Source organism: Drosophila mojavensis, unplaced genomic scaffold (genome assembly GCF_018153725.1).
Source record: "Drosophila mojavensis isolate 15081-1352.22 unplaced genomic scaffold, ASM1815372v1 contig_74, whole genome shotgun sequence".
Lineage (NCBI taxonomy): Eukaryota > Metazoa > Arthropoda > Insecta > Diptera > Drosophilidae > Drosophila > Drosophila mojavensis.
The window spans coordinates 1473259-1498285 of NW_025318899.1; the positions used below are offsets into that span (position 1 = coordinate 1473259).

Below are 25027 nucleotides of genomic sequence, written 5' to 3' on the forward strand. Positions count from 1 at the left end.
TGATCAGCGAGCACATCTTTTTGTTAGGTGATAAAATTTGATGGTAATTTATTATGCGGCTCAAGACGACGGCCGGGCCCGTCGAGGCAGAGCGAGTCGATTATAATATTTGGGTCTGGGAGTCTGGAACGGGCGAACGAAATCACAAAATGAAATCAATAAACCAGTCAATAAAAACAGAAACAGAAACCGAAACAATTTTAAGTTGTAAATTATGCTAATGAGACGCACGGATTTCATGTACAGCCATAAAAGAAAGAAGAGGAGAGAAAAAAGTCGGGGAAAAAAAAAACATTTTTCTCTTTCACAATTTTCGATTTTAAAATGTTTTCTGTTTGTGCATATTTAACAAATAAGCGAGGCGCCGCGTGGGCGTTTATAATAATGGGGGCGTGGCTAGCTAAATTTAAAACTTACTCGTAGTTGGCGTTGCTGATGCGGCTGCTGCTGCCGCTGCTGCTGGCTCGCCTTGGGGTCGACAAAGCCGCTTCCAAAACAACATTTTACAGATGCTTGAGATGCTGCCGCTGATAAGACTTGATCGAGCGATTATGCGTTAAATGCGGGCGTCGCCTTATTGCAAAATCTTGTTAACATTTGACACACACCGACGATCGACGAACGAACGAACGAACAAACGAACACACACACGCACGCACAACACGCTTTAATTAATTTGCATAAAATTATAATAATTCAAAATGTTTACGAAACGGGCGCCTGCGCACGCGTCGCCTCAGGAGTTGCCGTTGGAGTCAGAGTCGAAGACGGAATCGGAATCGGAACCGGAGCTAACAACGGCGCACGTGCCGCGTTCGAATGCAACTGCGACGAAAAGAGAAGAGTGAAAAGCGACAACGGCGACAACATCGTCAACGTCAACAGCGGCGTCAACAACAACAACGACGCCGACGACAGCGACGGCGACGGCGACGTTGGCGACAGCTACAGCACCTGCCAAGTGTTGCCACAGGTGGTGTTGTGTTATGTGCCCAATTGTGCTGAGAATCGAAAACTGTTTTTTATTTTGCTTTGAAGCGCCCTCGCTTTTGGTTTCCGCAAAAAGCTTCGATTTCCGTTAAGCGGGCACTTCTGCGCCGCACGACGGTTAATTAACGAATAAAAGTCGGCTTTGTAAGCACAGGGCTTAAAGCACGGCGGTAAAGCGCGGAAAAAAAAAACAAAACAAAACCAACACAGAAAAATGAAAAAAGAAAATATGTTACACCCAACGACGAGCGATGAGCGCAGCGCTGCTGCTGCTGCTGCTGTTGGCTCTGCTGCTGCGTCGGCGTTGGCAGCGCTGAACGCACATTGGGGCCAGTGGAAGCATAAAACAGGTGTAAGGCGCACTGAATGAGCGTAAAACGGTTCAAAGACACGGGTCAGGCCACCACCTATCTCTCTTTCACTCCCTCTCTCTGTCTCTCTCTCCCACTCTGTGTGCATATGCTAGATGAACTTGTAGCCATTAAACTTTATGATGCTCTGGGTGTGGACAATTAGAAGCTCGTAAAATGCAGCCAATTAAAAACTTTTATAGTTGAATATTTTACTTTGGTATTAAAAACCAGTGACAATAAATTTATTGATTAACAAACTGCATATTCAACGCTTTTCCAGCCTGAGGAATGACACACCCAAAGCAAAACTAAATAAATATCATATTTAAGTGCCTATTGCTGAAAGAAATGCAAATTGTGGGTGTTCTGCTGGCAGCGTTGCCACTCTTTGCACATTTAAGCACTGTGCGCCGTCGACGCCGACGTCGCTGCCGTCCGCCATTTGTTATTCTGTTTATACTTACTTTTTTTGCCCAAAAAATGTGTAACAAGCGGGCGCATTTCTTGCCTGCTCTCTCGCCCGTGCAAAGTTCATAATGCACGCAAGGCAACTTTTACGCTGTTATTTTATTCTCTTTTTCGCTTGCACATTTATTGCTTTACGCTTGACGCGTTTATATTGTGAACGAAGGCGATTTGTTGCTGTGGCTGTGGCTGTGGCTGCTTGCCGTAGCCGTTACTGTTGTTGCTGACCAACATGCAATGCGGCGGCTTTTTGGCCCCCATGCGGAAAACGTCTTTCTTTTCGCTGCTTCGTCTGTCTATTTGACATATTGCACTTGCTGTGCCGGCGCTGACGACGCCGGCGTCGCTGCTCCGACTGCGGCTGCGGCTGCGGCCTGTTCATTAAGCGAATCAGCGTAGCGAAGCAGAAAGGCAAAATTAACATAAGACAACTTCTTTTGCTTTGACTTCTATGCGCTGTGGCGGAATTAAAGACCCTTTCTATTGCTACACATGCATGCGGCTGTCTGTGTGTGTAAATTGCTTTGGTATGCGTCTAATTGCTATACAAATTTTAAACGAAACTTTGTTTTTTTTTTTTTTTTGTGACAGGTCATACCAACTTTTTGCTTTGTACTTGTTTCTCTTGTTGTTGTTGTTGCTGGCGTATGGGTCGCGGAAGTCTTTCCATTCACAATAGACAGTTCGTCTGCACTGCGCGCGTCTGTGAACCATGCAATTGCCATTATTATCTTTAATCTTTATTCTTTTGCTGCGGCCACATATCACTTAGTCACGCGCTTTGTTTAGAAGCAACCGAAAACGCATATGATGCACATTCATATGTAATATACACATACATATATAAACATATGTACATACATATGTATATTAAAAACACGCGACGCGCGGAAACACACAAAGCTTTTTCTAATTTGCAAACTAATTGCATTCACAATAGTTAAAGTATCGATAGCTGCATTAGTGATCGTACACAATTATATCGCATCAACTATGCAATTTTGAGGCATCGATTACATCTTATTAGGGTAGTTGCGCTTCGACTTGATACAATTTCAAATGAAATTCATTTTGCGCTTGCGTGAATGAAAATTATTTTGTTTATGAATATTTATGTGCGCAGCTGCGCAACAATATGAGGCACTGCCGTATAGCAACAGGCGCGTGGCAACGATGCGTTTCCATGTTAACTAAACTACAAACAAGTAAAAGTGCCACAAGCGAGAGTTAGTAACTAGTAAATACCCTGTAGAGAGCTTCAAGTAAAAGAACAGTATACATATAAGAATTGTAAATATTCCTCAAATGCAGGGGCTTTGAGGCGAGGAGAGTAATGTATGGAAATTATGCGATAGATATTTATTGATATTGAAAGAAGAGAATTTTAAAATTACTTCTTCAGATCTTCAATACTCTACAACTTTTATACAACCTCATATTATAAAGTTATTGCTCCTTATACTCACTCAATATCAAAATGTATTTCACCCGTCAGCTCTATACCAGTAAGCCATTTATGTACTGGCTGCAACAGAAATCGGCATACCACAATATACCCCTTAATTGTCTCTTAATAGGAATAGGATATACCGTAGAAGAAATTAGACAAGAATTGATGGTTATAAGCACCTGCAATGTCCAGGCCGCTGAACAAGGAATATAGAGCTGCTGACTTCCAGCAGCTCAGCCAACTGATCCAAAATCATCCGCTGATGAAAACAACTAAGACGGAGGAGCTATCGATGCAGAAGTTTCGCACGCCTGAATATCGCACGAAGTGCGTAATGCGGGCTTCACTGGATGACATAGCGCAGGGTGTGAGTAGATGGAGGGCAAGGGGAATCCGTATACATCAGTCCTAACTGGGAATTTCCTCAGATAAATATGTACAAGCTGCAGTTGGGGGTGGAAAGGAAGACGTCCAAAGAGGAGAGCGTGACCTTTGGACCTCCTCCAAGGAAATCCGCCAAGGCGGCCACGCCCTTTATCAAAGTGCTGTTGCGCAAGACAGCGCTGGTGGTGCTCTTCGAGCGACCCAGCTTGACAGCCGAGCTGGACACCGAGGAGGGTCGACAGGTTCAGGCGGATAACCAGCTCTACGAGGAGCTGCTGGCGGGCACCGACAAATCCCGAAGAACCGTCGATGCGGATACGCAAACAATCGAGCCTCTACTGAAATCCCGCTTGGTCAACACGGAGCGCCTGCGAACGGATCAGGTGGGCTCCTACGTTTCGAACTTTGAGATGTTCGATACGTACAAGGACCTGGAGGCATCCACTAAGAGTGTGCCCATAGATGGCGCCCAGAAAATGGAGGTGACCACCTATCGCCTCGGAGGCGTGGATCAATTCGTGGAGATCAATCAGCTGCCCAGCTTCCGCTTGGCACTGATGCTCACCATGCGCATCCTGGCGAGCAATGTGTTTGAGCCGCAGCAGCGACGTTTTCGCAATATGCAGCCACCCGATCCACTCGCCGAGGACGTGAAGTTCAAGTATCGCCTACAATTGCTTTGGAAGCTGAGCTCGCCCTCCCCAGTGGCCAGGGAGCAGCAGGCAGTCACTTCCGTCTGCTTCTGTCCCAGCAATGGAGACATTATGGCCGTCTCCTACGGCATCTACACCTATGCGAAGCTGGGCAGGAAGCTTCGCCGGGGCTATGTCTATGTGTGGAACATCAAGAATCCCGTGAATCCGGAACGCTGTTACAACTATGCAGTGCCCGTGGTGGTGGTCCAATTCTCGCCTGGATCACCCCAGCTGTTGGCCATTGGCCTGCACAATGGCGACGTGGAGGTTCGTGACATCTCACAGCCGGATCAGCCAGCTCTGGCGCGATCGCAGCGCGCCACCTCGCCCTACTTTGACCCGGTGACGGCCATCAAGTGGATTCCCCCCAGCGATAATGATGTCCTTGCCGAGCAGGACATAACGCCCTTCCTCGCTGCCTCGCAGTCGGGCGCTGTGATCAAGTATCAGCTGATCACTAGTCCACATCTGCTGGGCTTCGAGCAGCAGCATTTCCAGCGTGCCGAGGCCGAGCTGGAGGGGATCAGCGTCACCCAGCCGGCGCATCGTGTGCCGCTGCTCGCCAACCGGTATGTCCAGTGCCTGGAACTCGCCCTGGATCCACTGCAGAGCGATCTCTACTACGTGCTCACCGATGAGGGCACCATGTACAAGTGCTCCACCAACTATCCGCTGCAGCACCTGGAGCTGCGGCAGGTGCACGAAACAGCCGCCGTCTGCATGGACTTCTCACCCTGGTCACCCAAACTTTACCTGACCTGCGGCAGCGACTGGTGAGCAATTTGTGTGGAAGAACCCCAATGGAATCTTACTTCTATGCCTAATCCCTTTCAGGTGCATTCGCATCTGGATGGCTGGCATACTGCTGCCATTGATCACGCTCCAGCATCACTTGTCCCCGGTGCACTGCGCCCGCTGGAGCCGCACCCACTCCACAATTTTGGTCTCGCTCAGCCACAGCACCATCGACATTTGGGATCTGCGCAACAGCACGCTGAAGCCCGTCTCATCCACCACGATAGACGCCAAGATTCACTACACCACCTTCTGGTTGGCTCAGGCTTAGTCCATTTCCCACTGTTCCGTAATCCTCATGTGATTTCTTTTCCAGTTTCTCGCACTGTGGTCGCTGCCTTGCCGTGGGCAATGAGGCGGGCAACCTGCTCATGCTCGCCTTCGAGGATATGCCCTTCCCGCCACACTTCCAGTACAAGCAGCTGAAGCGGGCGCTGTACAAGGCCCTGGAGCTGGACCCAGAGCTGCTGCAGAAGGTCAGGAGCGTGGGCCCCTTTCATTATCCCAACGGAGACAAGCACACATCGGATCAATGAATTGAGATATAATATATGAACATCATTTCAGCAATAATTAAAGTAATATCTCCCATATGTTATCGTATATCCCATAAGACAGCTATTACTATAAATATAGTCGGTTCCCTCATCCGTTTGTTCCATGCAAATCGGAATCAAAACAAAAACTGGGAAAATCCGTCGGCCAAGCTTTGGGTCACCTGTGCCACTTCTCTATCGCTCGTAGCCCCGTTTCGAGGGCTTTGCTATCACAGACATTTGCATATAAAGTCGCAGCACACCTTGAGCCGCCTGATAGCCGCCAAGTTCAAGCCTCGGCCTGCGGTTATTGTGGCTTGATTTTGTTTTCATTCATTCCGCTTCAGCTTTCAGCCTGAGCTCGTCTCGCTTTCAGTTGAGAACGCGACGTTCATGATGTCTCATACGCTGCGCCAGAATCTGCTGCTGCCCACGCCGCCAACTGTGACGCTGCACGACCCACGCACCCACCTGCGCCACCTGCCGCCCGCCTACAGCACCACCCAGACGCCCTACAGTCGGGAGAAGGACTTCGCACCACAGCTGCGCTACCAGCTGGAGCTGCCAAGGAAACCGAAGCTGAGGCCCTGCAAGGTCATCTTTGTGGGCGACTGCGCTGTGGGCAAAACGGCCATGGTGAATCGGTGGGTCAACCGCTGTTCAGTGTGAACGAACATCTATTTCTATTGTGAATAATTCCCTTTAAACTCTTCTTCTTTTCCAGCTTCTGCTATGACAAATTCCAGTCCAACTATAAAGCCACAATTGGCGTTGACTTCGAGCTGGAGAATTTTAGCATACTGGGTCACAATTTCAGCCTGGAAATGTAAGTGGAGCAACTGCATCAACTCTGATACTAATTCCGCTTTTCCTGCAGGTGGGACACGGCTGGCCAGGAGCGTTTCAAGTGCATTGCGGGCGCCTATTATCGTAATGCCAGTGGTAGGTCCAGCTATGCCTATATTCCTACTATTTATATTACCTCTTCTCCAGTTATTGTAGCCGCCTATGACATGTCCAAGCGGGAATCACTGGAGGCAGCCAAGAAATGGCTATCGAGTGCTCTGAATTACAACACGGCACAGAAACCTTTGATATTTCTAGTGGGCACAAAGGCAGATCTATTGGTAAGCTTACGTACATACTAAGCAACTTTATTCTTATATGTCCCACTTCAGACCAAAGAAGAGTTCATGAGAATGGAGCGCATCGCAGGCCTCGCCGCTGCGGAGCTGAGGGCGGAATTTTGGTCCGTATCGGCGCGTTCCGGGTACAAAATCACAGAGTTTTTTCAACGCTTGGCTGCTTTAGCCTTCGAAGCAGCTGTTCAGCAACAATTGAAAACACTGCAAGCAACAGCAAAGGAGCAGACAACACAAACACCGGAAAAATCGCACAAATTTGGTAATGAAAATTGCATTAATAACTGAATTTTAGTAATTTCTCTCTACATATAATTTACAGATTTACGTAATTTCTTTGGCAGTCGCTCTGACAAACAAAAAAGTGGCTGCGCCTGCTGAAAAGCTTGCACTAATTTTATTTAAGTACAATAAACAAGCTTTTACACAAATATTCGTAGAAACTTATAATAAAACGGTTTTAAAATTTGAAATCTAAAACTAGCGCTGCCACTTATTTCAATATTTTTACAGCGTTGCCGTCATACTGCCACATGGTTTGAAAAGCACGCTTACTAGCGTTGCCATTTAACATACTTAACTTTTGAGCGTTGCCACTTGCCACCCATCTGGCCACACTACTGTCAAAAACTGCTTCCGCTGCTTTGTCAAATGCCCCTTAGTTTTCCTTTTCATTTCTTTTTCTCGTAGAAATGCCACCTAAAAAGCCAACCGAGAAATCCGGTAAGGATTTTTCATATAAAATTATATCGAAAATATGTGGTTTTGTCACCTAATTCAAAGTCAAAGCAAGCTGAATGCAATGCAGCATGTGGAAATGTGTTTAATTACAAATTTAACGCAAAATATACACAAAATGTGTCGCCATATTTGCGCCACGTGCGGTGTGGCTGCGACTCACCATTAAAAACAATGGTCAAGAAGATGACAAGTGCTAAATTTAAATGATTTAGTCATTCGATTTTCTAATTAAGTGCATTTGTTAGTAAAAATATTGTGTCCACTTGCTTTAGCGTTGTGTGCTCGTACTTAACCCAACTTTTTGCAGTACTGTTTACTAGTGCTAATTTTTTGTTGATTTATAATTACAGCAAAGCCTGGCGATAAGAAGCCAGAGCAGAAGAAGGCCGCTGCGGCGGCACCTGCTGGTGCCAAGAAGGAGGCAGGGTCTGCAGCCAAGCCAGCTGCGGCCAAAAAGGCAGCTGCGCCCGCTAAGAAGCCCGCAACTGCTGCTGGTGCTGCCAAGAAGCCAGCTGCTGCCGCTGCTAAGAAGCCCGCCCTGAAGAAGCCAGTCACCAAGCCAAAAGCCAAGGATCTGAAGAAGAAAGTGGCCGCTGGCAAGAAGCCCCAGTCTGTGCTGGCTAAGCTCTCCGCCAAGGCACGTGCTGCTTCCAAGGGCAAGAAGCCCGTTGGCAAGGCTGGCGCTAAGCCCGCTAAGGGTACTGCCAAGGCTAAGGCTGTTGCCTTGTTGACTGCCAAGAAGGTTCAGACCAAGGTAAGCGTCCTCAATTAGTTTGCGTCTGAAACATGAATACTAAAGCGATTCCTCTACAGATCATCAAAGGCGCCTTCGGCACACGCACTCGCAAGGTTCGCACCAATGTGCACTTCCGTCGTCCCACAACGTTGAAGCTGCCACGCAATCCTAAATATCCAAGGAAATCGGTGCCCACCAGGAATCGCATGGATGCTTACAACATCATCAAATACCCGTTGACCACGGAAGCAGCGATGAAGAAGATCGAGGATAACAACACTTTGGTCTTCCTCACACATCTGCGCGCCAACAAGAACCACGTGCGTGCCGCAGTGCGCAAGCTCTACGACATTAAGGTGGCTAAGGTTAACATTCTGATCCGGCCCGATGGTCAGAAGAAGGCTTATGTGCGCCTGGCGCGTGACTACGATGCTCTGGATATTGCCAACAAGATCGGCATCATATAAACAAGCAAACAAATGGGAACGTGCATCGCGTTTTACACTTTCACAATAGGATTTTCATTCTATTAAACAACATATAATAACTAAGCTGACAGAAATACTAGAGCGAGGATGAACGTTTCAATGTTGTGTCTGGGTATAATAAAAACAACAAAAAACAAGAAAATTCATTTAATTTCTAAATATTTCAGCAGATAATACCTAAATATTTATTTCAGCTAATTTGTTCCAGAAGCTAATACATCCATCTTTTTTCAAGGGTAAGTTATAAACACTCAAAAGCTTTAAATTTGCAGCTAATTCTCGGATTTCTTGTTTCATTTCAGTTTTGTTCCGGTATGATCTATCAAACTGCTTATAAGGTGTGTATTAGAAGATAATTATAATTGTTTTTGATTCCTTTAGATGATGATATTTGAGTAGGAATCTCATTGAGCTTCAGTCATTCGTTGCAATGAAATTAAATTTCTCAACTGAACACAGCAAAAACTTTGATAACTATGAAATTTGTATAAATGTGAATTAATTGAAATCATGTTTTCTATTGCAGTTAAATGCTGACTGGCTGACCGGCTGTTTATTCCTAATACTTTATAAGGTGTGTATATAAGAAATTCAATCTATAGTTTATAAATATATTTTGATGATACTTTGAGTAGGAATCTCATTGAGCTTCAGTCATTCGTTGCATTGAAATTAACTTTCTCAACTGAATAAATTTGTTTTAATTATTAAATTAAAATGGTTTGAAATTAATCAATTAATAAAAGTATTATTTATTTATTTACAGCACATGGACATGGAATTGAACAATTACTTTATGATTACAAATTAAAGCGGAATATTAAATAAACTGTATAATATATATATATAAAACTTTGTACTTTATTTCAATATCTACGAAATTGTTTTCTAAACTTGTCATAATGATAGTCATCTGTCGCACGCTTGACTCCATTGGGATTCGTTTGATTTCTGGCGGATTTGTTGTCGGCTTCCCTATTCTCACGCTTGCGCCTGCGTTGTTCACTGCTGTCCTCGATTTTAACTGGAGATAAATAAATCAAAATACATATAATATATTTAAATAGAAATTCCAGTAGCTTAGTAACAGCTTACAGCGGTTGTGTTGCATAAAGTTAACAGCCATATTGGTGGGCACAAACTGTGAGGGCCCATCCTTTTTGTTCTTAGCATCCTGTAGCAGCTTTTGCTTAGCTTCTTCCGTTGCTTCAATGTTGTGTATCTTGGCCTGGATGCCAAGGTCCACTTCGGGTATGCCATTGAGCATCTGGTTGGACAACATTTCTTCAGATCTGTGCGAGGAGGATTGCCGCAGATGTTCGGGCAGGGCGTAAAGTGCCGCATCTTCGGGTGACATATATTTGTGGGCATCGCGGTCGTCACGATCATTGGAATTTTCATCTGCAGCACCGCCTTTGCGCTTTTGCAGTTCTTGCTCAATGTATTTCATCATTTCCTCGTCTTCGTCACGCTTGTTTGTTTCAGCAGAGAACTGTGTTCCAATACCCACGTCATAGGCATCATCAACTTCCTTCATTTTGCCCGATTTTATTGTTTGCATGTTGACCAGTCCACCGATTTTCACATTGAACGGATCCTTTATGGCCAGCTCCTCCTCCGGTGCCACTTTTTTGCCCAGCGCCAGACCCACTAGGCTAACACCATTGGGGCGTTGACGTAGTCGCTGTCGCTCCTTGATTTCATCCAGCGTGAGCCTTTTTTAAGTAGACATTAATATATATATTTATAATATTTTATACGAATATATTTACTGTTCCTCATTGTCGCCATCATCAGAGTTTTTGCGCTGTCGCAGATTTTTGCGGGGCTTTTTCTTGAAAACCACTTTGGTAGGCTCTTCCACAACTTCATTTTTTTCATTATCATCAGTTTGCATATTTTAAAATGTAAAAATATTAGCTTTCAAACTAAAATAAACCAAATTGTTTATTTGTTTACAATACTCAGTGCTCTTTCTACAACATCGATAGGATATCGCAAATTTGCAAATATATCGATAGTTAGAGTTGCATCGGAAGCGGCGTCGCCTGGTAGACAAAATCGATTTTTCTTGTGTTTGCAAACTGCACATTTGGCGGAGCAGCTGCGCCGTTCCAAACGCTGATGCATACGGAAAAGTAAACGTTTAAATAAATTACACATAGCGAGCGAACAGCCGGTACAACATGTACAACGGCATTGGATTAACAACGCCGCGTGGCTCCGGCACCAATGGACATGTGCAGCGCAATTGGGCATTTGTGCGACCGGGCAAAAAGGACAAGGACTATCGTGCTGAGGATGACACCAAAAAGCTAGACGCCCAACTGAATCGGCCTCCTAACAAGGAGATACTTGACCACGATCGCAAGCGAAAAATCGAAGTGAAGTGCATTGAATTCGAGGAAATACTCGAGAAGCAAGGGTAAGTTTGCATACATATGTATGTGAAGCAATGTTAAATGAGACACTGCCACAGTCAGTCAGCTCTAGCAGTTGACTCCTGCATGCGTAATGCAATATTCGGTGTTATATAACACCGGTGGCCAACACTGTGCACATTCGGTCCAACATGCATTTCTCTCCCAATGCGCTAATATTTACGTTCGCTCCCCGCTGTCAGCCGCCTGCTACTGCTACTGCTGCTGCTGTTTACATTCGGCGCCTGGTAGCCGTGAGAGAGCGCGCACGCACGCATACGCGCTCAGTAGCGGTAAATGGCAGCAACCACCATCACCACCACCGTAAAAAGCACTGCCTCTGCTCCTTGACAGCCCAGCCACCCTCTCAGCTTTGCTCTGACAGAGAGCTGAGCACTTGTCGTGCTTTTCAGCGTGACACGAAAAGGAATACACAACTTGACGTAGAAAAATTTAATAATATTGTATGAAAATCAGTTTAAAGAAAGAAAATATTATGATTAATGACCCTAGATTCCCTTTAATATATTCAACTGATAGTTCTTGCATAGATCTTATATTGAATCGACTTCCGCTTCCGTCACATTTCGTAGCAAGTATTGTGAAACGGCCATCTCTAGTTTGGCGCTCTTCCATTGGCCGCACACTCACTGCGGCCCAGGCTGAGCCTGGTCTGGCCTTACTCGTTGCTGGTGGTGGAAGACTGCATTTCAGTTGTAGAGATTGCTTCAATAGAGCACATCCGCGTTCAACAATAAAGCGGAAAACTCTATGAAATACCACAAAAACCCGTTAAAGTTATATTTATAAACAATATAGAACGAGCTAAAAATCAATAATTCAAATTAGATTTAAACTGTGAAATAAATTAAATTTGAATCTATGCTCAAGTCTTAAAGGTATTTTAGTAACACTCGGAAATTAAATTTAAATTAAATTAAATCTGTATTATTTCCTTGTTTATTGGCAGACGCACACCGGAGGAGATAAAGTCGCAAGTGGATTCATATCGCCAGAAATTAATGGGCCAAGGCAAAACCGATTTAGCCAAGGATGAATTTGGACGCGTAGCGTAAGTAGCTCTCAATTGTTGTTCCATAATAGCTTAAGTATAGTTAGTTATGTAATTTAAACAAAATATTGTGTGCCGCGCTCACACACACCCATTGGACAAATCAATAAAGCCTTCAACTTAGTTGCCTTCCCGGTCGCGTGTCCAACTCAACTCAAATCTCAGCCAGCTGGCCCAGTGGGCCAAAGCCCACATGCGCAAGAACAACAAACCAAACAACCCACCCGCTGGTCCAGGCGCCAATCAGAACGCAGCCAGTTGTAGAGAAAATGCTGCGGCCGAGATGAAATTTAGATTTTCGGCAGTCACTTCAAGTCTTCCAAAGCCAAATGTTTGGCGAACGCGCTCAGGAAATACACAAATAATAAAAATATAAAAAAAAATTAATACTAGTACTTAAAAGCAATAATAAATAGTAAATTAAAATAAAAGTTAAGTTTAGTGCAAAAACAACAAAAGACGCCGACAGGAAACATGAAAGCATTGGAAAATGTTGCTGCTGCTGCAGCGCTGGAAAAATCAATATTTGGCACATACAAAAAAACAAATTGAGGAAAATGCGGCTAAGCGAAAATGCAATCGATACGCCAATGCCCAATGCGCAGCCCCTCAAGTGTGCAGCTAAGCCCATCATAGCCATGGACAGGCAACGCTGCTACTGCTGCTGCTGGTGGCTACCAGCTCATCCAATCCACAAGAGCTTAACAGCTATCAAGTCGCCGTCTCCGTCGTCGCCGTTGTCTTTATTCTAGTGGTTGCTGTTGTTGTTTGGAGCATTGAGCTCTCCCATACCAAACTGTAATGTGAGCTCCGGCACCCAAAGACCCAAATACCCAAACCAAAAGCAACAAATCACTAAATAAGTCTTCCAAACTTAGCACGTAATTAGAAATTAGTATTTAGTCTTTAACTGAAGTCGGCGCTAATCGTTTGCCCAAGCGGAGTAATACGAGAAAAATATCTACTTAAAAATCCAAACTTTATATAATATTATATGGAAAATCCAACGTCTTCCAAATGCTGGATAAAAACAACAAAGTAAACAAATTTATTAAAGAGCAAATGTAGCGAAAGTTTCAAGCAAATGCTAATCCAACGTCTTCCAAAGTGTTAAATATAATACAACAAATAAATATTTATTTTTATATTAAACAAATTTATAAATAATATATCCACAAACGTGTCTATAAACAAATAAAAATAAAATAAGAACATATTGAACTAAATTTGAAAAAAAAAAAAAAAAAAAAACCATAAAGATAAAACAGTAAATTATATACACAAATTTTACAAGGTATATATACAAAATTCTAATTTCATTATATGAAAATAACTCTAGCAAATATATAAAAAAAAAAGTCTCCGGTCTTCCAACAAAAAAATATACAATATATATATTTATATACAATAAAAGCACTATTAATAAAAATCCTTAATAAATTGTGGAAAAAAAACACTATAAATAAATTAATAAATATAATAAAACAAAATATATTAATCAATCCATTGTCTTCCTCTACAAATTATGGAATAAAGATTAATATTTTTGTAATAAAAAATATATATAAATAAAAATAAATAATAATAATAACAGTAATCTATGATCCACGGTCTTCCTAAAACAAATGTGGAAAGTAAACAAACTAAAATGTAACAAAATAAAAATTCTAATTAGAGGAAATGCTCCAAAATCTTCGTAAAAAAAAAAATTTTTGATAAAATTATATAACGAAATAAAAATAAATTGAAATATAAACGCGCTCTGCTTAAATTAACAAAAATAAATATATAAATAAATAAAAAATAAACAACCCCCAACTGAAGAAGAGAACTCTCCAAAATGCTCTCCTCGGAAATCTACACAAACACCACAACAACCACTGCAACGGCAACGGCAACGGCCACCGCAATGGCCACAGCCACCTCGACCTCCGCGTCCAACTCGGAGGCGAGAAGCACGACGAGAGCCTTCGCCACGCTGCAGGTCGTCAAGGCAAAGAAGCGGCGTAAACGTCGTAAACGCGCAGGACACGCAACCGGCTGCGTCAACAACAACAACAACAACGGCAGCAAGAACCACAGCTGCAGCAGCAGCAGCAACAACAACAACCCCAATGCGATTGTGGGGTGTGTGGCTGGCACAGTCGGTGGCAGGAAATGCAAGGCGCAATACTTCCAGCACGACAATCGCGAGTATATAGCCAAATACGAGAGTTTCCAGTTCACGGCACAGGCGACATCGGCGGCGGCACTTAACTATGCTGCCGTGGCCAAGAAGTTCAAGCCATTGCGGCCGGTTTTGGCAAGCGGCGCCAAGAAGAACAGGCGCACAGCACAGCCGAAGAAGCCGCACAGCGACTGCGCCTGCGTCTGCCAGAATACGCAAGTGACGCAATTGACGCAGTGCCCAGTGGAGCGAACAGCTGTGCTGGCACACCGGGAACGAGAAGGTCGCCAGTCGGAGAATGTAAACGGGACGGGTGGACAGGCGCTGCCGGCGCTGCTCGAGCTGCTCAAGCACTCGTCTAGCACGTTGCTGCAAACGCTGCTGCTGGGCGCTGGCAGCGCAGCGGCGGCCAGGTAAACAAATGGGCTGAGAGAGGGGCTTATATAGGAGTGTAGTAACGAGATGATATGGGTTTGTATGATGATATCTAATGGCATCCTCCCATTTCTATTGCAGCGTGCGTGAGACCCATCAAATTGCCGAGGCACAGCAGCAGAAGAACGCCAAATTGCGCGAGGCATTCAACATATCCGAGTACTTTGTGGAGGGCAGCAGCTTTGATTGCGATCGCAAGGCTAAGGAGGACTTGGCCAAGACGGTGGCGCTGCAAAAGGAGCTGGACGCGCAGCGCGAAAGCCTTGCGGCAGCAGCAGCAGCGGCTTCAACGGCGGCCGCAGCTGTAGCAGCAGCTGGCAAAGACAAGGAGACAGGCAAGCGATATGCGCTGCTGCGTACGCCCTCACGCGAACGCGACGATGGAGCTGGCAAGTCAGATGCTGCGGCTGCCAGTGGGGATGAGCGCGACCATGTGTCCAGATCGGACAAAAAGAAGAAAAAGAAACGCGCCAGGGAGAGGTAACCACAAATGATTCAACTCCATCATCAAAGATGTTGAAATATCTAAATCTCACTTGCTCTTCCAGTTCTGCTAGTCCGGAGCGCCGCAAGGATAAGAAGAAAAAGTCAAAGAAGCACAAGAAAGAGAGGTAAGAGCTCGGCAGAAATCGAAAAAAAAAAGAAAACCTACTCGTAGCTGTCTGTTCAACTAGTTTTCTATTTAAAAAAAAAAAAACATATATTTTCTGTTTCATATTGTAAAAGTTGAAACTATTTTTAATTTCTCTTGTTGTTGTTGCCAAAACAAACAAAAATTGAACACGAAACTTTTTGTAATTAACAAAGAAAACAACTGCTTAATATACATTTTGTGTTTTTCGTCTCTACTCCTTTTTTTACATTGCATTTTTAAACAACAACAAAATAATTCAAACCAAAAAGGGATTCATATGAGAAAGAAAGTAAAAAGAAGCGAAAAGTTATGTACAAATAAAAAACAAACAAATATACAAACACACGGACACACACTCACACACACACACACATAATATAACTTAGTTTATAAACAAAATGAAATGTTTCAAAATGACAAAAGAAAAAGTATTATTAATATACTTTGTTAATCATATGCGCTCAAAGCCTCGTTTTATTTGGCCTGACAACGTAGGGTTGCTATGGGCTGTCTCTGTAACTATCTCTCTATATCTCTATCTCTAACTCTATCTATCTCTAAGCACACACACACACACACTTTCTCCCCCACCCACACACACGCACACACACACATTTCGTTCACATTTGTTCTTATTCAGCTTGTGGTAAGTAAAAAAATTCGTTTATTCTATATAAAATTGTATTGTGTTACAAAATTTGTTTGCTATTTCATATATCATATCCATATACGAGGCGCGTTCCAAAAGTATGGCGAATATTGAGACTTGGAGGATTACATATATTCGATTTTCAATTCTATTCTGAATTTCGAATATACAGTTAAATTCGGAGAGTTTTCTGTGGCTTAGTGAATGTGAATGTGAACGTGAGACTACAGAGAAATGTAAAGAAACTGAGATTGAGCACTAGAAAGCCATCACTACTAATATTATTTTCAATTGCTCAAGGTTGTTTAATATCACTCTGTTCTCTGGTTAGTGTTAATATCCAGATGGATAAAACTCTAAAGTCAACACAGATTCGCCATGCTTGTTGGTTGTTGTCGCCTTCGTATACTGAATACACATACACCCATACACACACACATACACACCCATACACATACACTCACACACACAAAGTTTAAGTACAGTCTCGTTTGTTAAGGTACCAAAAATACTGTGTTTTTGACAACAATTAAAAGCGTATTACTTTCTCATCTTTCTTTCTATTATTATTAATTAACCTACTACTATTTATTAAGACAATGCAATTTTGAGCAGTTTAATCGATGAAGGTAAAGCACTAAAAAACCACAAGTTAATCAAAACTCTTTAAAACCCCCCAAAAGAAAAAAAAATCACATTCTTCAAGTTATTGCTGCCAGCTCCCATTTGGGGTGCCCAGTCTCTGGACAAAATTCTAGTTAAAACATTCTCTATTATTTAAACAAAACAAAAAAAAAACTAATTTGTGTATTTTTAAACATTCTATTTGCAGTAAGTCGAAAAAGTCGAAGAAATCTCGCAAGCGCAAATACAGCGGCAGCGATAGCAACGACAGCGACGAGGAGGAGGCGGCCAGCAGCGATGCCGAGCGTGAGCTAAAAAGTGCACGCAAGAAAGCCAAGAAGGAGAAGGTAAAACCAACAGCAAAACCCTACTAAAACCCTATTCGATAAAAGAGAGAACTGAGAAAAAGGCTGGACAGCTGACAAAAGGTGTCCAGTTCGATTGCCTGGGGAGTGCATGAGCTGTGCTAATCTTAAAGATATCATAACTTTTTCTCTTAACCAATCTCCACTCTATGCATTACTAATTGCCATATAATATACTATATATACATATATATAACATTCTCTCTACCTAACTTTTATGTAAAGAATCATTTGATGAAACTATTCTAGTGTAATCTAACATTATGTCTAAATGAATATAATTGTTTCTCTCTCTACATATGGTATATATTGTACACATATATACTATGCCTTATATACGTTACATGATATATACGATGATAATAACTCGATTGATTTTATCGTTTTTTTCGTTGTTTCAAATTGTTCATCCAAATATTAAACATACGCCATTTCTTCTCTTCGCTTATTTACTTCTTTTTTCCACCAAAAAATAAAAAATAATTAACAATCTATAAACTCTATGAAAACCATTAAAGCATACCAAAAATTAATTAGAAAAAAAGAAACAAAAAACAATAAAAGAAATCAAATATAATAAAATCACCCCACAAAAATATTGTAAAAGGTAAAAACAAAAAGGCTTCAAAACGCATACACAAAAACTAGTATTAACTTATTTTCATTTGAAACTTTTTAATTTGTAAATTTTCCTTTTGATTTCGTATAGCTAGTCGATCGATCAATATCAAAATAGAGCTCTGCACAAATAATATTTATATAACTCCAATAAATTTCTTTTGTGCATAGTGAATCTTTAAAAATTGTACTTATTTGTATGCCCGTTCACGAAATGGGAAGAGCATATTAGTTTTGGGCTATGTACGTCTTTATGGTCCTTCTGTTTACCGACTGGAGATTTGGAGCCCTCGTCTATGTAGAATTCCCACAATTGAGAGTTTAGTTAAAGCAGACTCCCTCTGGCCCGTGAACGAGTATTCTGCAGTCGGTATTAGCCGACTTCAATTCTTACTTATGTTTTCCTTTCTGTTCTGTTTGCTTAACTTATCTGAATTATTATGTAGTATCCACAAAATTCCAACCATTTAAAATTTGTATAAGTAAAAATTCCAAAGAAAAACGAAAAAGAAAATTTATATTTTGTTTATGAAAACCCTTGGCGCTTCATTAATATAGGATAGCTTTCAAAGGCTCTCTTGTAGTTTTGTAAGTACTTTCATTTGTCTGTTTTCTTTCTAACATATAAATATATATTTCTATATAGAATAGCGTCAACACTCTCTTGTGTATATCTATCCAAAAAAAAAAAAAAAAAAAATACGAAAAAATGTTTTTCAGCCCGCTTTCAATTATCATCAAATCAAAGCGAGAATTCATCATGAGATATACCCAATTTCATACATCATGCCCATCATGATCATACCGAATGAAAATAACTGTGTTTATATACACACATATTTAAATAAATAAATATCAATGCTAAGGCTTAGACGCTTCACAGTTTCTGCTCCGTTTTTATTAACAATTCCTCCTCTTTTGTTATGCAGAAGAAGCGCGAGAAGAAGCTCAAGAAGAAGCAGCGAGCACGTGCCAGCTCCACGGATTCGGCACGTTCCAAGTAAGTCGAAAACTACATTGTCTAGCCAAATCCTTCATTGATTGTGCCTCATCCTTGACAGTTCGCCTGAGCGCAAGGACAAGAAGTCGAGCAAATCTCGCGCAGCTGCCGAGGATAATGACACACCTGCAGAGAATCCCGTTCGCGGTCGCTCGACCGAGCGGCGCAAGGACAAGAAGTCGCGTCGCAATGACTCCTCGACGGACAGTCGCCGGGAAAAGCGAGATAAATCGACGCGAACGCCGCCGCGGCGAGAGACTGAGAAGCCAACACGCTCCAAGGAGCGACAGCGCGAGCGTTCCAAGCAGAGGTTAGGCTCGAGAGAGCGACAGCGCTCGAAGGATGCAAGGCGCAATGAGAGACATAGATCAAAGGAGCGTCAGCGTTCCAAGGAGCGCCTCAAGTCAAAGGACAGAGCACGATCCATGGAGCGACATAAGTCTAAAGAGCGTCAGCAATCAAAGGAGCGACAGCGTCCAAAGGAAAGGCAACGGTCCAAAGAGCGACAGAGATCAAAGGAGAGACAGCGCTCTAAAGAGAGACTTAGATCCAAGGAGAGAGTGCGCTCCAAGGAGAGACTCAGATCAAAAGAGAGGGCACGTTCCAAGGAGCGGCAGAGATCAAAGGAGAGAGTGCGCTCCAAGGAGAGACTCAGATCAAAAGAGAGGGCACGTTCCAAGGAGCGGCAGAGATCAAAGGAGAGAGTGCGCTCCAAAGAGAGACAAAGATCAAAGGACAGGCCGCGGTCGAAAGAGCGACAGCGCTCGACGGAGAGGGAGCGACAACGGTCAAGGGAAAGAGAACGGCAACGATCAAAGGAACGTGCCCGCTCCAAAGATCGGCACCGTTCGAGAGAGCGACTGCGCTCAAAGGAGCGACAGCTCTCCAAAGAGCGTCCCAAGTCCAACCAGCGCTCGGGCGAAGCAGTCAAAGAGCACGGCAAAGATCGTAGACGCGAGCGTCGCTCAGCCTCTCGGGCGAAACGAGGTGGTGGTCGTCATTCCCGCTCGCGTTCCCGATCGCATAAAAGGCAGCGCACACCTTCGCCCGCGCTAGTTAGTAAGCAACGGACTCGCTCGCCGGACGCATCGAAGAAGACGGCGTCAGCGCCCGCTTTCAATCCCTTCAAGGCCGCCGAGGATACTGTGAACGACATACTGGGCACCAAGTCGGTGATGGTGGCACTTGAGCAGACGAAGCGCAAACGCGCAGCGTCCAGCTCGAGCTCCTCGTCCTCGTCCAGCTCCAGTGGCAGTTCCTCCCACAGCGAGCCAGGCACGCCCACGCCGAGAAAGCGGCGCCGCAGCCAGACGCCCGAGCAGGTGAAGCGCGAGCCAAACAGCCCAAGGCAGCGCGAGCAGTCCAAGAGCAGCCACATGAAGCGCGAACGCTGGGGCACGCCCACCAAGTCGAAGGCACCCAAAAAGGAGAAGGATAAGGTCAAGGTCAAGGGCAGTACGCCAAGTCCCAGACAGATCAAACGTCGCTCCGAAAGTTCCAGCTCCTCAGAGCTGCGCTATTCCCCGGCTGAGCGCAATCCCGAGCGCTATCAGGACATTCTGCAGGACAAAAAGCGGCAGCTGTCCAAGTCAAAAGACACGAAGCCCACGCCCATCGTCCGCCTGCGTGCCCAGAGCGACGATGGCGCCGAGGAGGAGACAGAGATGAGCGCTGCAGCTCTAGAGGATTATCAGCAGTCGAAGCGCGAGCGCGAGGAGCAGCAGGAGCTGCGCATGCTCGAGCAGCTCAAGTCGGGCATTGCGGCCAAGGCCAAGCAGAAGATGAAAACATTGGAAAAGAACGGCGATGCCAAGGACGCGGACGCTGGCAGCGAAGTAAGTGGCGATACTAACAATGTGGTGCTGGCCACCACCAAACGTAACTCGCTAAGTGAATTTCTTGTTGCTAACAATGTGACCGCTTTGATTAATAACCCACTGACAATGCCAACAATAACAACAACAACAACAACAACCACATCAACTACGATTCTAACAACAACAACGATAACGACAACAACGCCGCCGCCTCCTGCGACAGCAGCTGAGCCGCGTACGCCGCCAATTAGCAAAGCGCCCCAAATGGCGGCCAACGGTGGTGCCAAGAGCCCAGCCAATCCGACGGCAATAGCAGCAACAACAGCAACTGCAACTGCAATAATTAACCCAACGTTAGCAGCAACACCAGCAACAACGACAACAGCAACAATAGCCAAATTCAATCACAGACCCCAACAACATCCACAGACGAAGCGCATCTTTCATAATCGCACGCTGAATAACAATCCCAACAGTAGACACAATACTAACCATAACAATAACAATAGCCATGTATGTGGTGGTGGTGGTGGTGGTGTTCCTCTCAATCCCGGCGGTGTTTCTCATACTAATCATGCTAGCAACAATCCCAACAACAATGCGCTGCCCTTTCTGGCCGGCACGCCCGGCACCTACAATCGCACAACGAACCGGCTCAACCACGGGCCCCTGCTGACCGCCACGCACTATAACATCTGCAAGAACCAGCACAACAGCCACGGCAACAACAGCGGCAGCAACGGTGGCTTGCAGCCGTTGCTCAGCCGGCGGGATCAGCAGCAGCACCATCTAACGCGTAGTCTTAGCATGTACAATCCCAATATTTATGGCCATGGGCCACAACATGCGCTGCTGGCAGCCGCCGCCGCTGGTGGCCATCATGTGCATCATCATCATCATCATGGGCGACATGGTGGTGGTCTCTTGTCATTGGGTGGCAGTGGCGCCGGCGCTGCTGCGGCTGCGGCAGCTGCAGCTGGTTTGGCCGTGCTCGGCCATCCGGCTCAGCATGGGCGCGGCACTGGCGGCATCAGCTTCAATGCGGCTGCAGCGGCCGCTGCGGTGGCGGCCAATAGTATTAGCTATCATCATCATAATCCGCAACAGAAACCGAAAATTGTTATAAAACCCTTCAAAATTCACGATCCACAGCCCTTAGTCGCCGCACTCGCCGACAGCACTCTGGTGGATGCCATCGTCTCCAAGGTGTCGACAGCAACGGTGGCAGCAGCGGAGAGCGCCGCCCGACGCAGTCGCAGCCGTTCGCGTCGCAGCGATCACAGTCGCAGCAAGCGACGCACGAGCAACAGCCGGCATCATCGTTCCAGCAGTCGCTCCCGATCGTAAGTTGTCCTCAAATAGAAAGCCTTGGATGATTACCTAATCTCTCGCTCTCCCTCTATATGTATCCAGTCGCTATAGCTCATCGAGCAGTCGCAGCGGCTCGTGCAGCTCTAGATCCCGTTCCGGCTCGCATTCATCACGCTCCAGCGGCTCGTCAAGAAGCAGCTCCGGCAGCTCTTCGAGCAGCGGCTCGGGCTCATCACAAACCGGCTCACGCTCACCATCCATACCCAGACGTCGTGGCTCGCCTAGTTTTCTAGACAGGCGTCGCATTACGAGGTAGAAGCCGCTAATGCACATGTTTCCTTCTTTCAGTTCCATTTAGTTTTATGAACCTTGCAGAGTGATATAATTTGTATAAGTTCTTAACTATATTGTGTTATGCATATATATTGAGACTATAGTCTTGTGTATAAGATATATCTTATATATAACTCGAACTCTGCATACCTGTCTCTGTCTATGTCCATTTATCTTGTATACATATATAGAGTGTATATATAGCCATATCTTTCCGCCCGTCCGTTTCTATTTCAAATCATTTTAATTTGATAAAATTTCAGCATTGTTGAGGGTCTCCCCAGAGGCTTATTGATAAAAAGATATAGCAAAAGAATAGTCGTTTTAATTGCCTGCACAAAAGGCATGGCAGATCCCATAATGTACATATATATATATATGCAAAGTTTATGTGCCCAAGTCGGTCCATCTCTCTTATCTGAGAGAGAGTTCCAAATCTCAATATATTTTATTATTATTTTATTTTATATTTTTAGCATTATAACCATTATTATACATATTATATCATCATTTTTGTTTGCTTGCCTACTCTGCAAGGTTCACTTTATATTCTTTGTGTCTATTTGATTTTAATTTGATTAAATTAATTTAATTTTTTTGTAGCCGTCGCTCGCCACGCAGCTCGAGACGTTAGCCAGGTTATCCAGCTTCAGTTGCATTTTCATTTCCAATTTTATAGAGCACCTGATTTACCTGACTTCATTTGATTTGATTTGATTTCTTTTTAATAATTTTCTTTTCTTACAGCTAACTCAGGAATTATCATTTACATATATATTTCTCTCAATGTATATTCCGTATGTGTAGCTTACTTTATTTGATGTGCTTTGTTCAATTTTGATTATAATTGTAATTACTTCTCCAACTAGCTCAAGCACATGCAGCACAAAAATAAATTATATCAATGCCAAATTGTATATTATTTGATTTTCTTTTAAAGGATTTAGTTTATGATTTCAATTGATTGAAATGATTTTCTGTTTTTTTGGTAAGTTTTTGCGGTTTTTATTTTGTTGTAGCGGAATCGCGATTATTCGACTCTATCTAATCTCGGGAAACTTGTTATTTTGCAGCGCTCGCAAGCGACCTATACCCTATCACCACCACAAGGCGTCTGGGGAGGGCATGAATAACGGCGACGGCGATGAGCATGTGGATAACGATGCTTCCAGCTGCTGCTCCAGTTGCTTCAGCCGCGGCAGCTCGCCGGGCTCACCCATGGCTGGCACACCAATGCACAATAGTCGGAGTCCTTCGGCGATTGCCTTTTGAGTGTTAACCGATTCGCTGCGCAAAATATGCGGCGAACTGTAAAGCAAAAGAAGGGGGAATCCCCCGCCTACTCTAAGTAAATCTCAACTAGTCAAACATCTCTAGTCGCAATATGCAAGCAACAATTTATAGAAATCTTTACATAATATGTCTAGGCTAATTGTTGTGCAGTATAAGATTTGTTTTCCTTTAGATACATGCCCTTAAGACTAAGCTGTAAAGGATTTTCCTTTTTGCGATTCTCAGTAGCTAAACAATATTGTAGAGACGATCATTGATTTTAATTATAATCGAATATACTCAAATTATTTGCTAGTTTCTAAGCTTCGTTTTTAAATAAAATTATTTGTTGCCATTTCAAATGCAAACATTGTTTATTTTACATAAAAAAGTATTAAAAATTATTAAGGTTTTCAGCTTGAATTTCACAGATGATAAGACCAACCCTCGAGTTCTCACATACACGCTCACACACACTCACAAACACTCACAGATATATAAGCAAACACAATTCATATATAAAACAACAAAGTTATTCCCGCTTGAGAACCTTTGGGGCGCAGATAAAGACACAGATATATATTTAGATAAACAGTTGGCAGTTGCGTTTATGTGGACTTGGCAGCTGCTTGTTTCTCCTGGAAGCGACGTCGCTTCTGTGCCAGGAACACCACCCAGATGAAGGAAATGATGCCCATGCTAATGGAACGGAACATGGGCGGCACATAGGCAATATTCAAATAGACGAACACCGACAGATATTGCCAATTGGCGCGCAATACGGGCCAATAGAGTTTCTCCAGATTCTTAACAGCTGTGCTGTGCGAGTTGCCCTGCAAGACAACATATGTATATTATTTAAGTCTTATCCATCTCCCTTAACTTCAAAACTTACCTCGAAGATCGATAGGAAATATAGCGAGAGCAACTGATAGAGCGGCGCATAGCCTAAGCGCTCGAAGAGGAATATAAAGAATTTTCTGAAACGAAAATCATGGCTTAACAAGCGCTCCACCGTCTGATAGAAGTAATGCGGCACACTGCCTCCAAAGATCAGGCCGAATAGACCATAAGCGAAGAGGCTTTGTTGGTTGAGTTTCTTTGCGCCCGCCAAACGCTGAGCGGTAACATTTGCCGTGGTGGCCAAGCAGCAGCTGCAGGCAATTAAATTCTTTAGATTAGTTAATCCCGTTTAAGATAGCTCCATCAATATTTACGCTGTTAAGGATTTCGTTCGCACTGGATGATTGAAAAGCTGCTCCAAATAGCTGCCGAAGAGCGAATAAAGTGGCTTTGAGAGTGCCATGATGCGGCTGCTAAAGGATAAATGCAATTATAAGTTATATTTTAGGAGCAGGCCAAAGTGCAAAGTACGCCGCTTATTCTTGATAACATCTATAGGGTAACGTGCTACTAACCACTTGATAGAAACGGCGTTTAAAGACTGAGCGATTCCCTCACCTGAATTTATTTTTCTCTTGCAGCCCTGCCAGTGTCACCACACATGTTTACAGCAAATTTAAAAATAACATAGC

The 25027-nt window shown here is 43.9% G+C and overlaps 6 protein-coding genes and 2 non-coding genes across 19 annotated transcripts; 6 read left to right on the plus strand and 2 right to left on the minus strand.

Moving 5' to 3' along the window:
- The first annotated feature begins 3417 nt into the window (after positions 1-3417).
- Positions 3418-5668, plus strand: LOC6586496 (dynein axonemal intermediate chain 4). Its single transcript, XM_002012074.2, has 4 exons — positions 3418-3625; positions 3687-5110; positions 5172-5387; positions 5449-5668. The coding sequence occupies exons 1-4, from the start codon at positions 3443-3445 to the stop codon at positions 5666-5668; spliced, it is 2043 nt and encodes a 680-aa protein (XP_002012110.2). The 5' UTR covers positions 3418-3442.
- Positions 5669-5925: 257 nt separating this feature from the next.
- On the plus strand, positions 5926-7320 carry LOC6586497 (ras-related protein Rab-34). Its single transcript, XM_002012075.4, has 6 exons — positions 5926-6312; positions 6393-6494; positions 6546-6610; positions 6662-6795; positions 6847-7072; positions 7133-7320. Exons 1-6 carry the CDS (start codon positions 6062-6064, stop codon positions 7189-7191), a joined length of 837 nt encoding a protein of 278 aa, XP_002012111.2. The 5' UTR covers positions 5926-6061; the 3' UTR covers positions 7192-7320.
- Positions 7321-7424: 104 nt separating this feature from the next.
- Positions 7425-8917, plus strand: LOC6586498 (60S ribosomal protein L23a). Its single transcript, XM_002012076.3, has 3 exons — positions 7425-7533; positions 7902-8305; positions 8365-8917. The coding sequence occupies exons 1-3, from the start codon at positions 7503-7505 to the stop codon at positions 8752-8754; spliced, it is 825 nt and encodes a 274-aa protein (XP_002012112.1). The 5' UTR covers positions 7425-7502; the 3' UTR covers positions 8755-8917.
- Positions 8918-9145: 228 nt separating this feature from the next.
- On the plus strand, positions 9146-9238 carry LOC6586500. The gene has a single exon (XR_047780.2). It is a non-coding gene; the product is annotated as a small nucleolar RNA Me28S-Am2634 (small nucleolar RNA).
- A 142-nt stretch (positions 9239-9380) lies between these two features.
- Positions 9381-9474, plus strand: LOC6586501. Its single transcript, XR_047781.2, has one exon. It is a non-coding gene; the product is annotated as a small nucleolar RNA Me28S-Am2634 (small nucleolar RNA).
- Positions 9475-9503: 29 nt separating this feature from the next.
- Positions 9504-10767, minus strand: LOC6586502 (telomere length and silencing protein 1 homolog). Its single transcript, XM_002012077.4, has 3 exons — positions 10548-10767; positions 9871-10490; positions 9504-9799 (listed from the first exon to the last, which is right to left on the minus strand). The coding sequence occupies exons 1-3, from the start codon at positions 10670-10672 to the stop codon at positions 9642-9644; spliced, it is 903 nt and encodes a 300-aa protein (XP_002012113.1). The 5' UTR covers positions 10673-10767; the 3' UTR covers positions 9504-9641.
- An 86-nt stretch (positions 10768-10853) lies between these two features.
- LOC6586503 (serine/arginine repetitive matrix protein 2) lies at positions 10854-23854 on the plus strand. 11 transcript variants are annotated; one of them, XM_015160385.3, is made up of 10 exons: positions 10854-11200; positions 12166-12269; positions 14145-14847; positions 14951-15349; positions 15418-15480; positions 16985-17123; positions 18689-18759; positions 18821-21919; positions 21990-22199; positions 23294-23854. In XM_015160385.3, the coding sequence occupies exons 1-10, from the start codon at positions 10962-10964 to the stop codon at positions 23490-23492; spliced, it is 5226 nt and encodes a 1741-aa protein (XP_015015871.2). In that variant the 5' UTR covers positions 10854-10961; the 3' UTR covers positions 23493-23854. The 11 variants fall into 11 exon arrangements, 10 of the variants coding, with proteins under 10 accessions (XP_015015871.2, XP_015015873.2, XP_002012114.2 ...); XM_015160387.3 differs by lacking the exon at positions 14145-14847 and adding an exon at positions 18318-18347 and having other exon boundaries at positions 10856-11200; positions 12166-12267; XM_002012078.4 differs by lacking the exon at positions 14145-14847 and having other exon boundaries at positions 10857-11200; positions 12166-12267; positions 18821-20594; positions 21729-21919.
- LOC6586505 (peroxisomal membrane protein 2) lies at positions 23848-24996 on the minus strand. 2 transcript variants are annotated; one of them, XM_002012080.4, is made up of 4 exons: positions 24911-24996; positions 24710-24808; positions 24388-24646; positions 23848-24325 (listed from the first exon to the last, which is right to left on the minus strand). In XM_002012080.4, exons 2-4 carry the CDS (start codon positions 24796-24798, stop codon positions 24101-24103), a joined length of 573 nt encoding a protein of 190 aa, XP_002012116.1. In that variant the 5' UTR covers positions 24799-24808; positions 24911-24996; the 3' UTR covers positions 23848-24100. The 2 variants fall into 2 exon arrangements, with proteins under 2 accessions (XP_002012116.1, XP_043865473.1); XM_044009538.1 differs by having other exon boundaries at positions 24710-24805; positions 24911-24932.
- Positions 24997-25027: the final 31 nt, after the last annotated feature.